The 14121-nt window shown below is 39.3% G+C and overlaps 1 protein-coding gene across 21 annotated transcripts in view; it reads left to right on the top strand.

Annotated features, from left to right (window-relative positions):
• The window catches only part of CDK19 (cyclin dependent kinase 19), a 203883-nt gene extending 193886 nt beyond the window's left edge, over positions 1-9997 (top strand). For 14 of the 21 annotated variants that reach the window (XM_084963063.1, XM_084962987.1, XM_084962993.1 and 11 more), the window contains 3 exons: positions 735-813; positions 1600-1866; positions 5676-9997. In XM_084963063.1, coding sequence (XP_084819189.1) covers positions 735-813; positions 1600-1866; positions 5676-5807 — 478 coding nt within the window. In that variant the 3' untranslated portion in view covers positions 5808-9997. The remainder of the gene's footprint in view (positions 1-734; positions 814-1599; positions 1867-5675) is intronic. The other 7 variants (XM_084963043.1, XM_084963088.1, XM_084963078.1 and 4 more) reach the window with 1 other exon arrangement.
• Positions 9998-14121: the final 4124 nt, after the last annotated feature.

Below are 14121 nucleotides of genomic sequence, written 5' to 3'. Positions count from 1 at the left end.
TGCGTGCTTGGCTCCGAGGTGAAGATGTTGGATGGTGGCTGAAAGCAAGAGACGCTCTTGTTACTAAAGTATTTTACTTTCTTCGTTAATACTACCTCAGAGAAAAAGTAGTCAAGAGACAGATTCTGTGTTTTGACACAGGCAAAGCTGTAGGGAGGTGTGAATGAAAGCAAGTATTTTAGGAATGACCATTAATCAGTTTTACAGATAAAAACTAAAGCTAAGACAGATGGGACTTTCACAGACGGCTCAGCCAGCACAGTGTACACCAAACCAATGTAGGGAACTGAAATTTAAAAATTCTGTGTTATCTGCTGTGCTGCCAAACCCCTCCATTTCCTCAGCCTTGTTACACCCACATGTATACATTGTGCTTGGATTTATTAGAGGTGCAGCTTTTCCTGAGGGACAAAAAAATTATTTTCATTGTTGAAGCAAATGCACATTTAGTTATTTTCAGTCCTGATGAAGTGTGAATGGAGAAAGTTCTGTGTCTTACATGTCAACTAGCTAATAATCGCAGCTAAGATTTGCCATTGAAAGTGGAACTAGTGTAAAACTTAGACGACAAATTGTCCTTTTCTTATTGCTTAAATTATGTTGAGAGGCCAATACCAGCCACAGATGAAGAGTAGGAAATAAGGGGGGAAAAGTACAATTTTAAATTAACAAGGTCAATGATAAGTGTAGATTTTAGGTCATGACATGATTTTTTTTTTTTAAATGATTTTTAGTGTGTTTGCTGGCTGCCAGATTCCATATCCCAAACGAGAATTCCTTAATGAAGATGAGCCTGAAGAGAAAGGTGACAAGGTATAAACTATACTAAGGGAAGGGTAATCTAATAATTCCTATAAAACTACCTTTTATTTAATTATGTATTTACTTTATTGTAGATGTACTTTGCCATTTGAAAGATTCTTTCACAGATAAATGAAATTCCAGATTTGCTTTATACATATTTTATTCCCTGATTTTTTTTTTTTATGGCCACACCCACGACATACGGAAGTTCCTGGGCCAGGGACTGAATCCAGGTCCTTTAACCCACTGCACCAGGCCTGGGATCGAACCTGTGCCTCCCCAGCAACCTGAGCCACTGCAGTCGGATTCTTAACTCGTTGTGCCACAGTGGGAACTCCCATTCTCTGGTTCTTAATTTTTGCCTTTTTTGTTTGTTTTGTTCGGTGTCATTACCATCACTTTACGCAGGCTGCTTTTAAAGCATCATTCAGTCCTTTGATCGTAACTGACTTCACTCCACACAGCCCTACTTTTCCAAATTGATTGAAAAGACTATTCTAGCTATTTTAATGAGTTGCTGTCTATTTCCTCTGTCCCCGTGGGCCTTCAGTGGGATATCTGTGACTGGTTTGGAGGATTACTATGCAATCTAAATGAACTTTAGAGAATGAGTCCTGTTCAGGGCTCAGCACTTTGACTTTGGAGGATGCTGTATTCCTTGGCCGCTCCATTCTCTGGTCGGTCCAGTCACTATAGTGTCCCACAGAGATCACTCCCCAGTTGCTCATCATATCATATAATGGTAGAGTTAATTTAGTTCCATACCAAGCTTACTTTTTTTTTCCTCTTTATAAGAATCAGCAACAGCAGCAGAACCAACATCAGCAGCCCACAGCCCCTCCACAGCAGGCAGCAGCCCCCCCACAGGCACCCCCACAGCAGCAGAACAGCACCCAGACCAACGGGACGGCAGGAGGGGCTGGGGCCGGGGCCGGGGGTGCCGGGGCAGGGCTGCAGCACAGTCAGGACTCCGGCCTTAATCAGGTGCCTCCAAACAAGAAACCGCGGCTAGGGCCTTCAGGCACAAACTCAGGCGGGCCTGTTATGCCGTCAGATTATCAGGTACCTCCCCAGATTTTATACTCTTTAATGTTCATACTGTTAAAAAGGAAAATTCAACTGAGTAAATTTTAAAGGTCTTATTGGCTTTATTCAGTGATTCATGTATCAGGCAGTATCTCGTCTAGCAAATAGAAAGACTCTCTGAAGAGCCGTAGAAAATGGAAGACTCTTAGAAGCAGAAGGAGGTGGGACAAGGAAGTTATTCTAACAAAGGGCTGATTGTTTTTTTCCTTTGGGGGACTATGGGGCCTGTCAGGTGTATTACTTCACTAGTGCTGACCAGGAAATTGCAGACTAACTGGATATGATTACATTCCTGGGGGAGGCTGAAACTGCAGTCAGGTTAGGAATTAAGTCTCAGTTTGGTGCCGTGGGCTTAGCACAAGTGACTCCATTTGGAGCCTCATGTCTCTTTTTTTAACAATATCTTTTATGAAACAGGAAGTCGGTTTATAATAGATCATTTTAAAATTTACCAGCAAATTAACTCTAAAGTTTGACTATATAAACTGTATAATCCTGTTTCTAGGGCATTATATGAAAATGAAGATTTTTGTCATTTTATGTAATTTTAAGAATTATAGTTTTGTTTCTTGACTTGTTTGTCCTAAAGCTCTGAGGAGGGAAGGTGAGGCAGTCATTTCCTCCTGAAAGAAAATCTCTCATTTCACACTTGCAGGTGCCTTTCAGGTTTGGGTCAGAAAAAGATACTTAGATAAGCAATTGAAAAGGGGAAGGAATGGTGGTTTATTGTGAATGAGGTAAGCAGTGTACTTCAGAAGGATGTGCTGTCACTGAGGAAATAAGCAGTACGTGCCACTGAAATATAGAAGAGAAAGGGACTGAGATTGAGACTTCTCAGGAATAACTGCTAAATCTCACTAGAAATAATTTTGATACTAGAAAATACTTTTTGTTGGAGTTCCCAATGTGGCTCAGCGGAAGCAAATCTGATTGGCATCCATGAGACGAAGGTTCCATCCCTGGCCTCACTCAGTGGGTTAAGGATCCGGCATTGCTGAGAGCTGTGGTGTAGGTGGCAGACGCGGCTCAGATCCCTCATTGCTGTGACTGTGGTGTAGGCCAGCGGCTCCAGCTCCGATTCGACCCCTAGCCTGGGAATCTCCATATGCCGTGGGTGCGGCCCTAAAAAGCAAAAAAGAAAATACTTTTTCTTAAGATTAAAAAGAAAACTATAGTTGTACTACTAATGCAGGAAATATAAAAAGAAACAAAATCTAAGGATTGGTATTTGGAGAGAGGGGTAAGAATACTGGTGAAAACTATAGAGAATCTTGGGGAAAAAGCTTTCAAGGTAATAGCAAGTTAAGAAAAGATCTAAGACGAAGGGGGAATAAAACCAAAGATTAAAAAAAAAAAAAAGAAGGTTTAAAACTATAGTCCCTCAGGGAACTGGTGGAGGAGGAGCACTTAGGAGAGAGATAATAGGAAACAAAACCACAGGCAAGGGAGACATAAACTCACTGATTAGGAACTGGAATCAAGAGAAGCAGTACCAAGAAAGACATAATAAATAGCTGTCTAAATGGGCTTTACATTCTGAATATCTTAACACACTAATGTGTTTTTGTACAACTACTTTGGAAACTTCTCCTGGAAGAGTCTTTGCGAGCAGAGGAGGATATAACAGCACTTTCATTGGTTCCAATTAAACTAATCAAGGCATCAGTTTGATCTACTAAAACAGCTTGCTATTTGTGTAATAATCATGAACATGTTTGAAGTTTACTCTAAACTCGGGTTCCCCCTAACAGTAGTTTATTCCTATTATATGAGCCACAAACCTTTACTATATACTGGCTCATCTTTGTGCGTCTGATTGTGTTATAGTCACTTGATTACAGTTAATTGTGGACAGGTTACTTAACTACTTTATTTATTCCTTTCAAATCCAAGAGTTCTTCAAATGCTTTCCTTTGTCCATACTGAGTTGTCTACTTAAAAATAAAACAGCATGTCTCTGAAATGAGTAGCTAGGTCAGCTAGTTAATTGGAGAGACTAGCAATGAGGGGGTGAGAGTCCCATTGCACCTGTTGGTGACTCTCATTATTGACGTGCTTGCTCTTTATCCAGTATGGAGGAGCTCGCGTGCTGAGTCTAATCTGCTAAAGTCAAAGCAGTTGTAGCCAGCCTGGCAATTGTAGGCCTTGTAAATGGAAAGAACATTTTTTTTCATAATAAAATAAAATGCAGTTAGGATTTGTTATAATTATTTTTGTAATAGTTATTTCCCCAATACAGTTTTTTTTTTTTCTGCTGTGCATCATGGTGACCCAGTTACACATACATGCATACATTCTATTTTCTCACATTATCATGCTCCATCATAAGTGACTAGACATAGTTCCCAGTGCTACACAGCAGGATCTCCTTCCTAATCCATTCCAGTGGCAATAGTTTGCATCTATTAACCCCAAGCTCCCAATCCATCCCACTCCCTCCCCCTGCCAGTTAGGATTTGGAAAGACTTCTTACAACAGTACAACTAAGGAGAGTTATATTATGTAGGAAGGAGTTAAACAGAATTATTTTTAGCCAGGACTATCTTATTGCTCTGTTTTCTTGGACCATCTGTTGCAAGTCCGATTTGGCTGCCTTTTGCGTACTGAGTGGGACAGCCTTGCTGATTTGTCCTTCCTTAAACCGCCAGTGCCACCTCAAGGTCATTTACATTTTTAACTCCAAGTAACAGCTTTTTACGTATGATCTTTCCCACCTTGCTCACAGGAAGAACCAGCTTTCTCGGCATAGCCAAAGTCACTGACTCCAGCTATATTTCTGTTTAACTAGACACCATGTTCTTATTCTGTAGATGAATTTTACGTATTTTTTATATTTGTCCTTGGTACTATGAAGATGAATATTTCATTTAAGGTAATAGAAATACATTGAATTGAAATTCATTTGTCTCAGCCTTCTCTTGAGGGCATTTTCACATATGAAATTTTCAAAATACTAAATATTACCTTAAGTTTCTAAAAACCACTTATTGCTGCCACACCCTACCCAAGCTGGCCTTGCTTTGTCATCAAGGTGGTGCTGCTAATGCCACTCCAGCATCTATCTCTGAAAACTCTTTCCCCTAAAAATTCTTTTTCTTTTCTTTTTTTTTTTTTTTTTGGTCTTTTTAGGGCCTAACCTGCAGCATATGGAGGTTCCCAGGCTAGGGGTCGCATCGGAATTGTAGCTGCCAGCCTACACCACAGCCACAGCAATGCCAGATCCGAGCCACATCTGCGACATACACCACAGCTCATGGTAACGCCGGATCCTGAACCCACTGAGCAAGGCCAAGGATCGAACCTTCGTCCTCTTAGATACCAGTCAGGTTTGCTTCCCCTGAGCCACAACGGGAACTCCAAAAAATTATTCTTAATCACAGTTTTGGTATTAATAATGAGAAAATTAACTACGCATCAGTGTACATTATGAACACCAGCAATTCAGTATGCCAAATGGATTATTCTTGTTTGCAAACCTCAGTTAATGCAAAGAATAACCGGAATGAGTCAGTGTTAAGTTTCCCCTCTACCTTTCGTTGCCAGTGTAGCTTATCTTCTAAAGAAATCCAGCCAAATTTTGTGCGTGCCAGAACATGTGGTTACAGTGGTGGCAGGCTGTGATTTCAGATCAGAAAAATGTTAACAAACTAAATTAGCTGCCAGCTACCATGGATCAGAACTGGGAGCCTCTGATGAGAACGGCTCTTTTCTCCACCTTGTGATTAGCATCTTGAGCTGTTCTCTTCCTCCATCAGTAATTCCCATTTCCCGTTCCCTTCTTCTAGCACTCCGGCTCTCGCCTGAATTACCAAAGCAGCGTTCAGGGATCCTCTCAATCCCAGAGCACACTAGGCTATTCCTCCTCGTCTCAGCAGAGCGCACAGTACCACCCGTCTCACCAGGCCCACCGCTACTGACCAGCCGCAGCCCAGGGCACAGACTCCAGCAATATGATGTCTGCATTGAAGAGAACCAAAAATGCAACTCTGATGCCGCTCAAAACTCAACCGCTTAGGAGGAAGACTGCAGACTGAGCATTTGCAGGACTGACTAATGTCTCTTCTTTATTGACTCAAAGAAGATTTTTGTGAAGTTTCCCCAGCACCCTGCCCCTGCATGTGTTTCGTTGTGACTCCTCTGAGAAAGCGTCTGATCTAATCCCAGCACTTCTGTAACCTTCAGCATTTTTTGGAAGGATTTCCTGGTGCACCTTTCTCATGCTGTAGCAATCACTCTGATTTATCTTTTCAAAGCTCTTTTAATAGGATTTTAATGTTTTAGAAACAGGACTCCAGTGGTGTATAGTTTTATACTTCATGAACTTATCTAGCAACACAGGTAAATATGCACCTTTTAAAGCACTACGTTGTTTCCACAGAATAGAACTCTTTTGCTCATGGAAGTCTTAAATGGGAACTGTTACTGTCCCAAAGAACTTTGCTATGATGTTTTAATTTATCTAGTTTCAGGGAAGGTCTAATAAAAAGACAAGTGGTGGGACAGAAGGAACCTGCAACCAAAAACAGCCTAGATCTTTGCCGTTGCTATGCTGTGTGCTATGAAGAACTACAGTATGTAGTAATTTTTGTAGAAACATTTATATGGAACTTAGTTCCCAGAATCATCTTCTTCTGAATAGTATTCAGTAATTAAGAATTATAATTTTAACCTTCATGTAGCTTAAGTCTACTTTAAAAAGAGTTTCAAGAGCTTTGAAGAAGTCCAGTCCTCTGGTGACCAACACCAGAAAACTGAAGAGAATATTAACTGCACTAGGATTTCTTTAAGGAGTCATGTTGATCAAAGGATGTATTGCTTCCCTTTGAAGGAAAAGCTTTTCGTGTATATTGTACATGAGGTTGGCTTCTCTAAAAGAACTATTGGTTTCTTCACATCTGGGTCAGCTTGAGTAACTTTTTTTTTTACATAATCAAGGGTACTCAAATAGAAGCCTGCCAATTAGTCTGCTTTTAAAATAAAGAGCAGTGTTCTCCAAGTCGTATTTGCATTAGACATAGAGTGACTATTTTTAAAGCATGTTAAAAATTTAGTTTTGTTCATGTTTAAAATATGTATTATGTATGCATAATTTTGCAGTTGTTACTGAAACTTAATTCTATCAAGAATCTTTTCATTGCACTGAATGCTTTCTTTTGCCCCTAGGAGAAACCTTAATAATTGTGCCTCAAAAACTACGGGCAGATAGTATACAACCGTATTAGAAAAAGTGCATATTTGCATTTCCATGATCTATGAATTAGAGGCTGAGTTCTTTCTTAGCCAACGTAAAGAAGCTCCTCAGAGTCACCAGGAAATAAATGTAAAGACTTAGAGCTCCCATTATAATGTACGGGGCAAGAAATATGTTTTCTTCCAAATGCTACTAGCAGCACCAGCCTTGTTTTAAATGTTTTCTTGAGCTAGAAGAAATAGCTGATTGTTGTATATGCAAGTTATATGCATTTTTTTACTCTTCTTTGTGAACTTATCTACCTGGTTATGATACTCTGGGTCCATATACAAGTAAAATAAGATTTTAGAAGCCAGTATACATTTTGCACTATTGATGTGATACTGTAGCCAGCAAGGACCTTTCTGATCTCAGCATAGTCATGCTTATTAATAGCAAAGACTACATAGTGATACTCATCAACACTGAAGATGAAACAGTTGACATGCTCCATTGGAGGGAAATTCTGATGTCTCCATGGTAATTTATACCCCTTCCATGTTTAAAGATGAGAAGTTGCTAGCCCTCTGCATAATGTAGCTACGGGCATGATGTTCTATGCCGTACCCTGAAGCCCGACTGCCATCAGATGCTCTCTACACCCTCACCACCATGCCCAACATCGTGCTGGGTGGACGACACAAAGAGCAAGACATACTTCCTGTCCCTGAAGAGTCTGTGATTGATTCCATGACAGGAAGCTTTCCCAGGATGACAGGCTTAAATGAAACCAGCTTAGACTGTGAAGGTCTGTGTGTTTACCTCTAAACCCACTTGGATAGAGTCATTATTTCAAAGTTTGCTCTATACTGAACCATGGAGAGGTTTCTATGTTTATCTACCTTCAAGAAAGCCAGCAAGTAAATATCACCAACAGGCATGAATATATATTTGAGAAGTTCCCAGCAGCCTTTCGGCAATAATTGGGTGGCCCTTGTAGGCAGAACACACTCAACCAAGGGGTTGTAGGGAATTACAATGAAAATAGAGCTCTGTTCCTGCCCACAGGGGGAGCTTACATTTAGGAAAAGACAAACGCAAATATGTGCATGAACCAAAACATCATCTTTATAAACACCTTTGAGATAAATCCTTGTGATATGTGCTTATATGATCATAGGACTACCCTGCTTTCCTTGTATGCAGTGAATTTTACTGGCAGAATCAATATGGAAGCCGTAAGGGGGTTTTATCAGTTGCAGTGTTGTCCACACAGGCTACAGCCAGAAATCCCTGTTACACACATGGCTGGGTTTCTGGTCACTGCAATGGTACTTTCCTCCTGTGTTCCTGCCTCAGAGTTGGTGATGCCCACTAGTGCCCATTACCCGCTGAAATGATTTTGGTTCATCATTTCCTTTTCCTTGTAAAGGGGAACTAAAGCCTTTAATAGACTTACGGGCCCTAAAACTGTGGAACCCTGAAGGAGAGCTGTGAAGCTTTTTGAGATTAAAATTTACCTTTTTGGTCTCCAATTGACCACCTTCTTTTTAAAAAATGTATCACTGTCATGTGCCCCGAGAATGCAGGGTGGACATCCAAACCAGGGGAGATAATGGAAAGGAAGGAAAGAAAGTGAAGGTTTCCTGTGCACCATATTACAAACCCGTTTTCCGACTGGCTTTCTGATAAGGTGTGTTTGGGAAAAGGGATTCTAGAGTTTCAGGAGAGCCGAGCTCAAGGGTAAGGTAGCCTGGCGGCAGAGCTAATACTATGAGGCTAAAACAATCCTTATGCTGAAGTAGATCCCGCAGTAACATACAAAAACCAAGGACATGTATATTTTTATATCTGTGTGGTTTTAAAACTTTAGTACTTAGACTTTTGGCCTTCTGCACTACTCTTTTGCTCTTGTAAACACAGTTTCTATTGAAGAACAGGAAAGGATGACATTTACCTGTGTTCACTGCCTCGTTCCGTGTGAAGCAACCGCTAGTTGTATGCCTCTAAAATGATGCTGTTTCTCTGCAAAAGAGGAAAGAAAAAAAAAAAAAAAAAAGAGTTGGATAGTAAGACTTGCAGCTTAATCTGCTTTGAATAAGTGTATGTTACAAACTCTACGGTGAAGGAATATTACATACATGAAAGTTACAAATCCTAAACTCTGTGGTATCTTTCTAGGGAATGGAGAAAGGCAGTGAAAAGGCAGCTGGACTAAAGGAGGCTTGAAGGATTCAAGTATAAATAATATTTTATATAAGACATATAGCTGTTTAGGTTTCCTTAATCTTTGAGAATAGTCACAAATATCATAAAGCAAAGTTCATTGTTTTAGGATTTTTTAAAAATGTGTTGTACCTAAGGCCATACTTAACTCTTCTATGCTATCACTGCAAAGGAGTGATATGTATGTATTATATGAAAAAAAAAAAATCCTTAATGCACTGTTATCTCCTAAATATTTAGTAAATTAATACTATTTAATTTTTTTAAAGATTTGTCTGTGTAGACACTAAAAGTATTACACAAAATCTGGACTGAAGATGTCCTTTTTAACAACAATTTAAAGTACTTTTTATATATGTTATGTAGTATATCCTTTCTACACTGCCTAGTTTGTATTTCCCATAATTCCCGTGTGTGAAGTGTGCCTGTCCTTGTCTCTTTTTTCAGTCATTTTCTGCACGCATCCCTCTTTATACGATTATAGACATGACTGTATGCTTTTCACACACTGCCGCGAGGTGTGTGCTCAGAGCTGGCTGCCCCCCAGCGAGGCCCGCTCCCAGGGGTGTGGAATGAGCCGCCGCTTTGAAGCCAAGCGTTTCCTGCTTTTGAGTTGTCCTGACATCTTTCTTGAAATGACTGTTAAAACAAAAATAAATTACATTGCATTTATTTTATATTCTTGGTTGTAATAAAATTTAATTGACTTTGTTTCAGTGTGGATTTTTTTAAGTGTAGGGAAAACCCTTGTCATAAGTTTTGTGTTAACATTCAAGTGCCTTGATGCTTTTCAGATCATACTTGTCCTGCAGAGATGCAAAGTCTCCCTGTGAGTTGCAATGTGTGATTTTATTCAGGATGCTTATGTTGTCACAAAACCACAGAGCAAGGCTTGCAAATACCTCAGAAGCAAAATTACAGCTTATTAAACATCTCTAGGGGAGATATCTTTTTTTTTTTTTTTTAAAGAAAATTAGAATGATGTTTTGGAAAAAAACAAATAGGCAGCATTTTGTGGGTAGAGTGGCATTAGGAGTTTCTCCTTTTATAAGGACTTTCTGTTGTATCTGGCTCCCCCTTCTTATAATTTACTTGATGAATCTTCTATGGTTATCCCAGCAGTTACAGGCATCATGGAGTATAGTGAAGAATGTTTAAGTGACATAAACACAAAATTTGTTTCTATTTAAAACAGATACTGCGCATGTCCACATGCTTCACTGCCTGACACAGATTATGTGTTCAGTACTCTGCTACTCATAGGGCAGAGCTTCTCTTGGAAAACTGTCCTTGACCACAGCTGCCTTTCTAACCACCACCTGGCTAAAAGAAAGTGGATGGCTGTGCAAACCCCGGCCCCCTCCTGGGAAAATAGCTGAAAGTATGTGTCTATCTCCCCAGTCAACTGTAAGCTCCTTGTGGACAGGATCTGGGTTTCATTCCTCCTGCACCCCCAGCATCTGGCAGGATGCCCAACCCAGAGCAGACAATTAATACAGCAAGTAATTAGTGTCACTTTTATACATTGGCCTAGAATTCCTGGATAGGCAGTATTTGTTAGACAGACAGGGATGCCAAGATATTTTTGCTCTATGAATAATGAAAATACTAGAAATAGGCATTTATTTTTTTAATTATTTTTTTATTGTGGAGGTATAGCTGATGTACAGTATTATGTGTTTCAGGTTTACAACATCATGATTCATAATTTCTAAAGGTTATATTCCATTTATAGTTATAAAATATTGGCTATATTCCTAGTGATGTACAGTATACCCTTGTAGCTTATTTATTTGATACATAATAGTTTGTACATCCTAACCCCTACCTCTATCTTGCTTCTCTCCCATCCCCACTCCCCACTGGTAGTCACTAATTTGTTCTCTATATCTGTGAGCCAGTTTCTTTTATCTTATATTCACTAGTTGTTTCCTTTTTTAGATACCACATGTGATACCACACAGTATTTTTCTTTGCCTGTTTTCTCTCTCTAAGCATAATACCTTCCATATCTATCCATGTTGCAAATGGCAAAATTTCATTCCTTATGGTTGAGTACTATTCCACTGTGTATATATACCACATCGTCTCTAGCCATTCATCAGTTGATGGATACCTAGCTTACTTCCATGTCTTGGCTATTGTAAATAATGCACTAAGAACATTGGGTGCATGAATCTTTTTGAATTAGCATTTTCTTTTTCTTTGGATATATATACCCAAGAGTAGAATTGCTGGGTCATATTGCAGCTCTTTTTTTAGTTTTTTTGAGGAGCTCCATACTGTTTGCCACAGTGGCTGCACCAATTTACCTTCCTACCAACAGTGTATAGGGTTCCCTTGGGCATTACTTTCTTAAAATAGATTCATTTCTTTTATTTTTGGCCGCAAAAGTATAATAAAATATCACTCCAAAGGAATAAACAATTCAAATTGCATTTGAATAACAGATTAAGCCAAGTTAGTCATACTTAACATCTTCTGTACAAGCCATCTTTCTTTTGGTCCTCCTAGAGGAGGGTATCTTTTAAAGCCTTGCATAGCATCATTTTATCCAGCAGGCAGTGGAAAACTAGTTTAGACAAGTAACACACAAACATAATAGGAAAATTTGTCCATTCAATCTAAATGAGAGAATTTAATACGGGGAAAGAAATGAAAATATTGACTTAAAACTTTAAAATGTATTCAGCACATTCCTCCTGCCTTTTCACACTTTCTGCTGTTGAGACTTACAGAAAGTGCTGTTTTTGTTTTGTTTTGTTTTTTCACACAAAGATGCTATTACAGACTGGATGTTTGCATCCTCCCCTCAGTTCTTATGTTGAGGTCCTTATCTCCGGTTGGCTGTAATGGAGATGGGATGTTTATTGACATAATTAAGAATTAAATGAGGTTATAAGGGTAGGGCCTTGATCCAACAACATTTGTGTCCTTGTAAGAAGAGACACTAGCGAGTGCAATCCTGCACTCTTTTCTACCCTCTTCCTCTTCCTACTCTTTCTCTCTCCCTTCTTTCTCCCTTCCATTCCCTTCCTCCCCCTGCTCCTCCCCCCATCACCCCTTTTCCTACCGTGTGAAGAGACAGCAAGAAAAGGTAAATATCTGCAAGCCAGGAAGACAGCCTTTACCAGAAACTGAACCCTGCCAGGCTCATCTTAGACTTCCCAGCCTCTAGAACTGTGAGAAAATTAATTTTTCTTTTTAAAGCCATTCAGTCTCTGGTATTTTGTTATAGGAGCTTGAGGAGACCAGTACATATTTTAGACCAAAAAGTGAGGTGCTGCTATAACTAAAACCTAAAAATGTAGAAGGGGCTTTGGAACTGGGTGATGCAGAGAGGCTGGAAGGTTTTTGATGTTCATGCTAGAAATGTAAAAAGTTAAAGGCAGTTTTAGAGGGAACTCATAAGAAAAGAGAGCTGGAGAGAAAGCTTCCATCTTCCTAGAATAAAGAACACAAATAGTCATGAATGCTGGTAGAAATATGGATATTAAAGGCCATTCTGGTGACCTGTCAGATGGAAATGAGAAACAGTTCATTGGACTGAAGAAAAGGCAAACCTTGTTACAAAGTGGCAAAGAACTTGTCTGAGTTGTGCTCTAGTGTCTAGTGGAAGGTAGAATTTTTGAATGATGGGATTGCTCTTAAAAGATCTCTCTTATGGTAGTAGAGAAGATGGAATGGATAGGTCCACCTCACAGAAGGCATACTAGGAAGGAAGAAGACAAACTTTAAACATTTCAGACTTTGCCTTTCTCTGCTCTTGCCCTCTGCATTCAATCTCTTACATGCATTGGTTGATCCTGGGAACTCTCCTTTGAAAGATCTGGGTCCTCCAAGAAAACGCTTCATGTAACAAGTTTTTTCCTTTGGTTGCAAGATTAACTTAAATTATTTGAAGGCTATAAGCCAAAGCAATCCTGAGAAAGAAAAATGGAGCTGGAGGAATCAGGATCTTTCAATTCAGACTATACTACAAAGCTACAGTCATCAAAACAGTATGGTACTGGCAGAAAAACAAATATAGATCTATGGAACAGGATAGAAAGCCCAGAAATAAACCTACACACTTATGATCATTAGTCTATAACAAAGGAGGCAGGAATATACAATGGAGGAAAAACGATCTCTTCAATAAGTGGTTCTGAGAAAACTGGATAGCTACATGTGCAAGAATTAGAACATTCTCTAGCACCATGTACAAAAATTAACTCAAAATGGATTAAAGACCTAAATGTGACACCAGATACTATAAAACTCCTAGAGGAAAACTTAGGCAGGACATTCTTTGACATAAACATCTTTTTGGATCCTTCTTTTAGAATAATAAAAATAACAACAACAACAAAACAAATAGGACCTAAGTAAATTTAAAATATTTTGCATAGTAAAGGAAAACATAAACAAAACAAAAATACAACCCACAGAATGGGAGAAAATAGTTTGCAAATGAAGCAACCAACAAGAGATTAATCTCCAAGATACACAAACAACTCATGCAGCTCAATATAAAAAAGCCAAACAACCCAACTGAAAAATGGGGAGAACTAATCAGACATTTCTCCAAAGAGGGCACACAGATGGCCAACAAGCACAAAAAAGGTGCTCAACATTGCTAATTATTAGAGAAATGCAAGTCACAACTACAGTGAGGTATCACCTCACACCAGTGAGAATGGCCATCATCCAAAAGTCCACAGAGAATAAATGCTGGAGAGGATGTGGAGAAAAGGGAACCTTCCCATATAGTAGGGAGGAGTATAAATTGGTATGGCCACTATGGCAAACAGTATGGAGGTTCCTCAAAAAGCTAAAACTAGAGCTGTCATTTG

The sequence above is a fragment of the Sus scrofa genome, chromosome 1 (genome assembly GCF_054392235.1).
Source record: "Sus scrofa isolate SSC_HxYL_T2T_F1_AM1 chromosome 1, Sscrofa_HxYL_maternal_Yorkshire_Landrace_v2.0, whole genome shotgun sequence".
In the NCBI taxonomy this organism is placed as follows: domain Eukaryota; kingdom Metazoa; phylum Chordata; class Mammalia; order Artiodactyla; family Suidae; genus Sus; species Sus scrofa.
The sequence above is the reverse complement of the archived record's forward strand: the minus strand, read 5'-3'. Positions and strand labels throughout refer to the sequence as shown.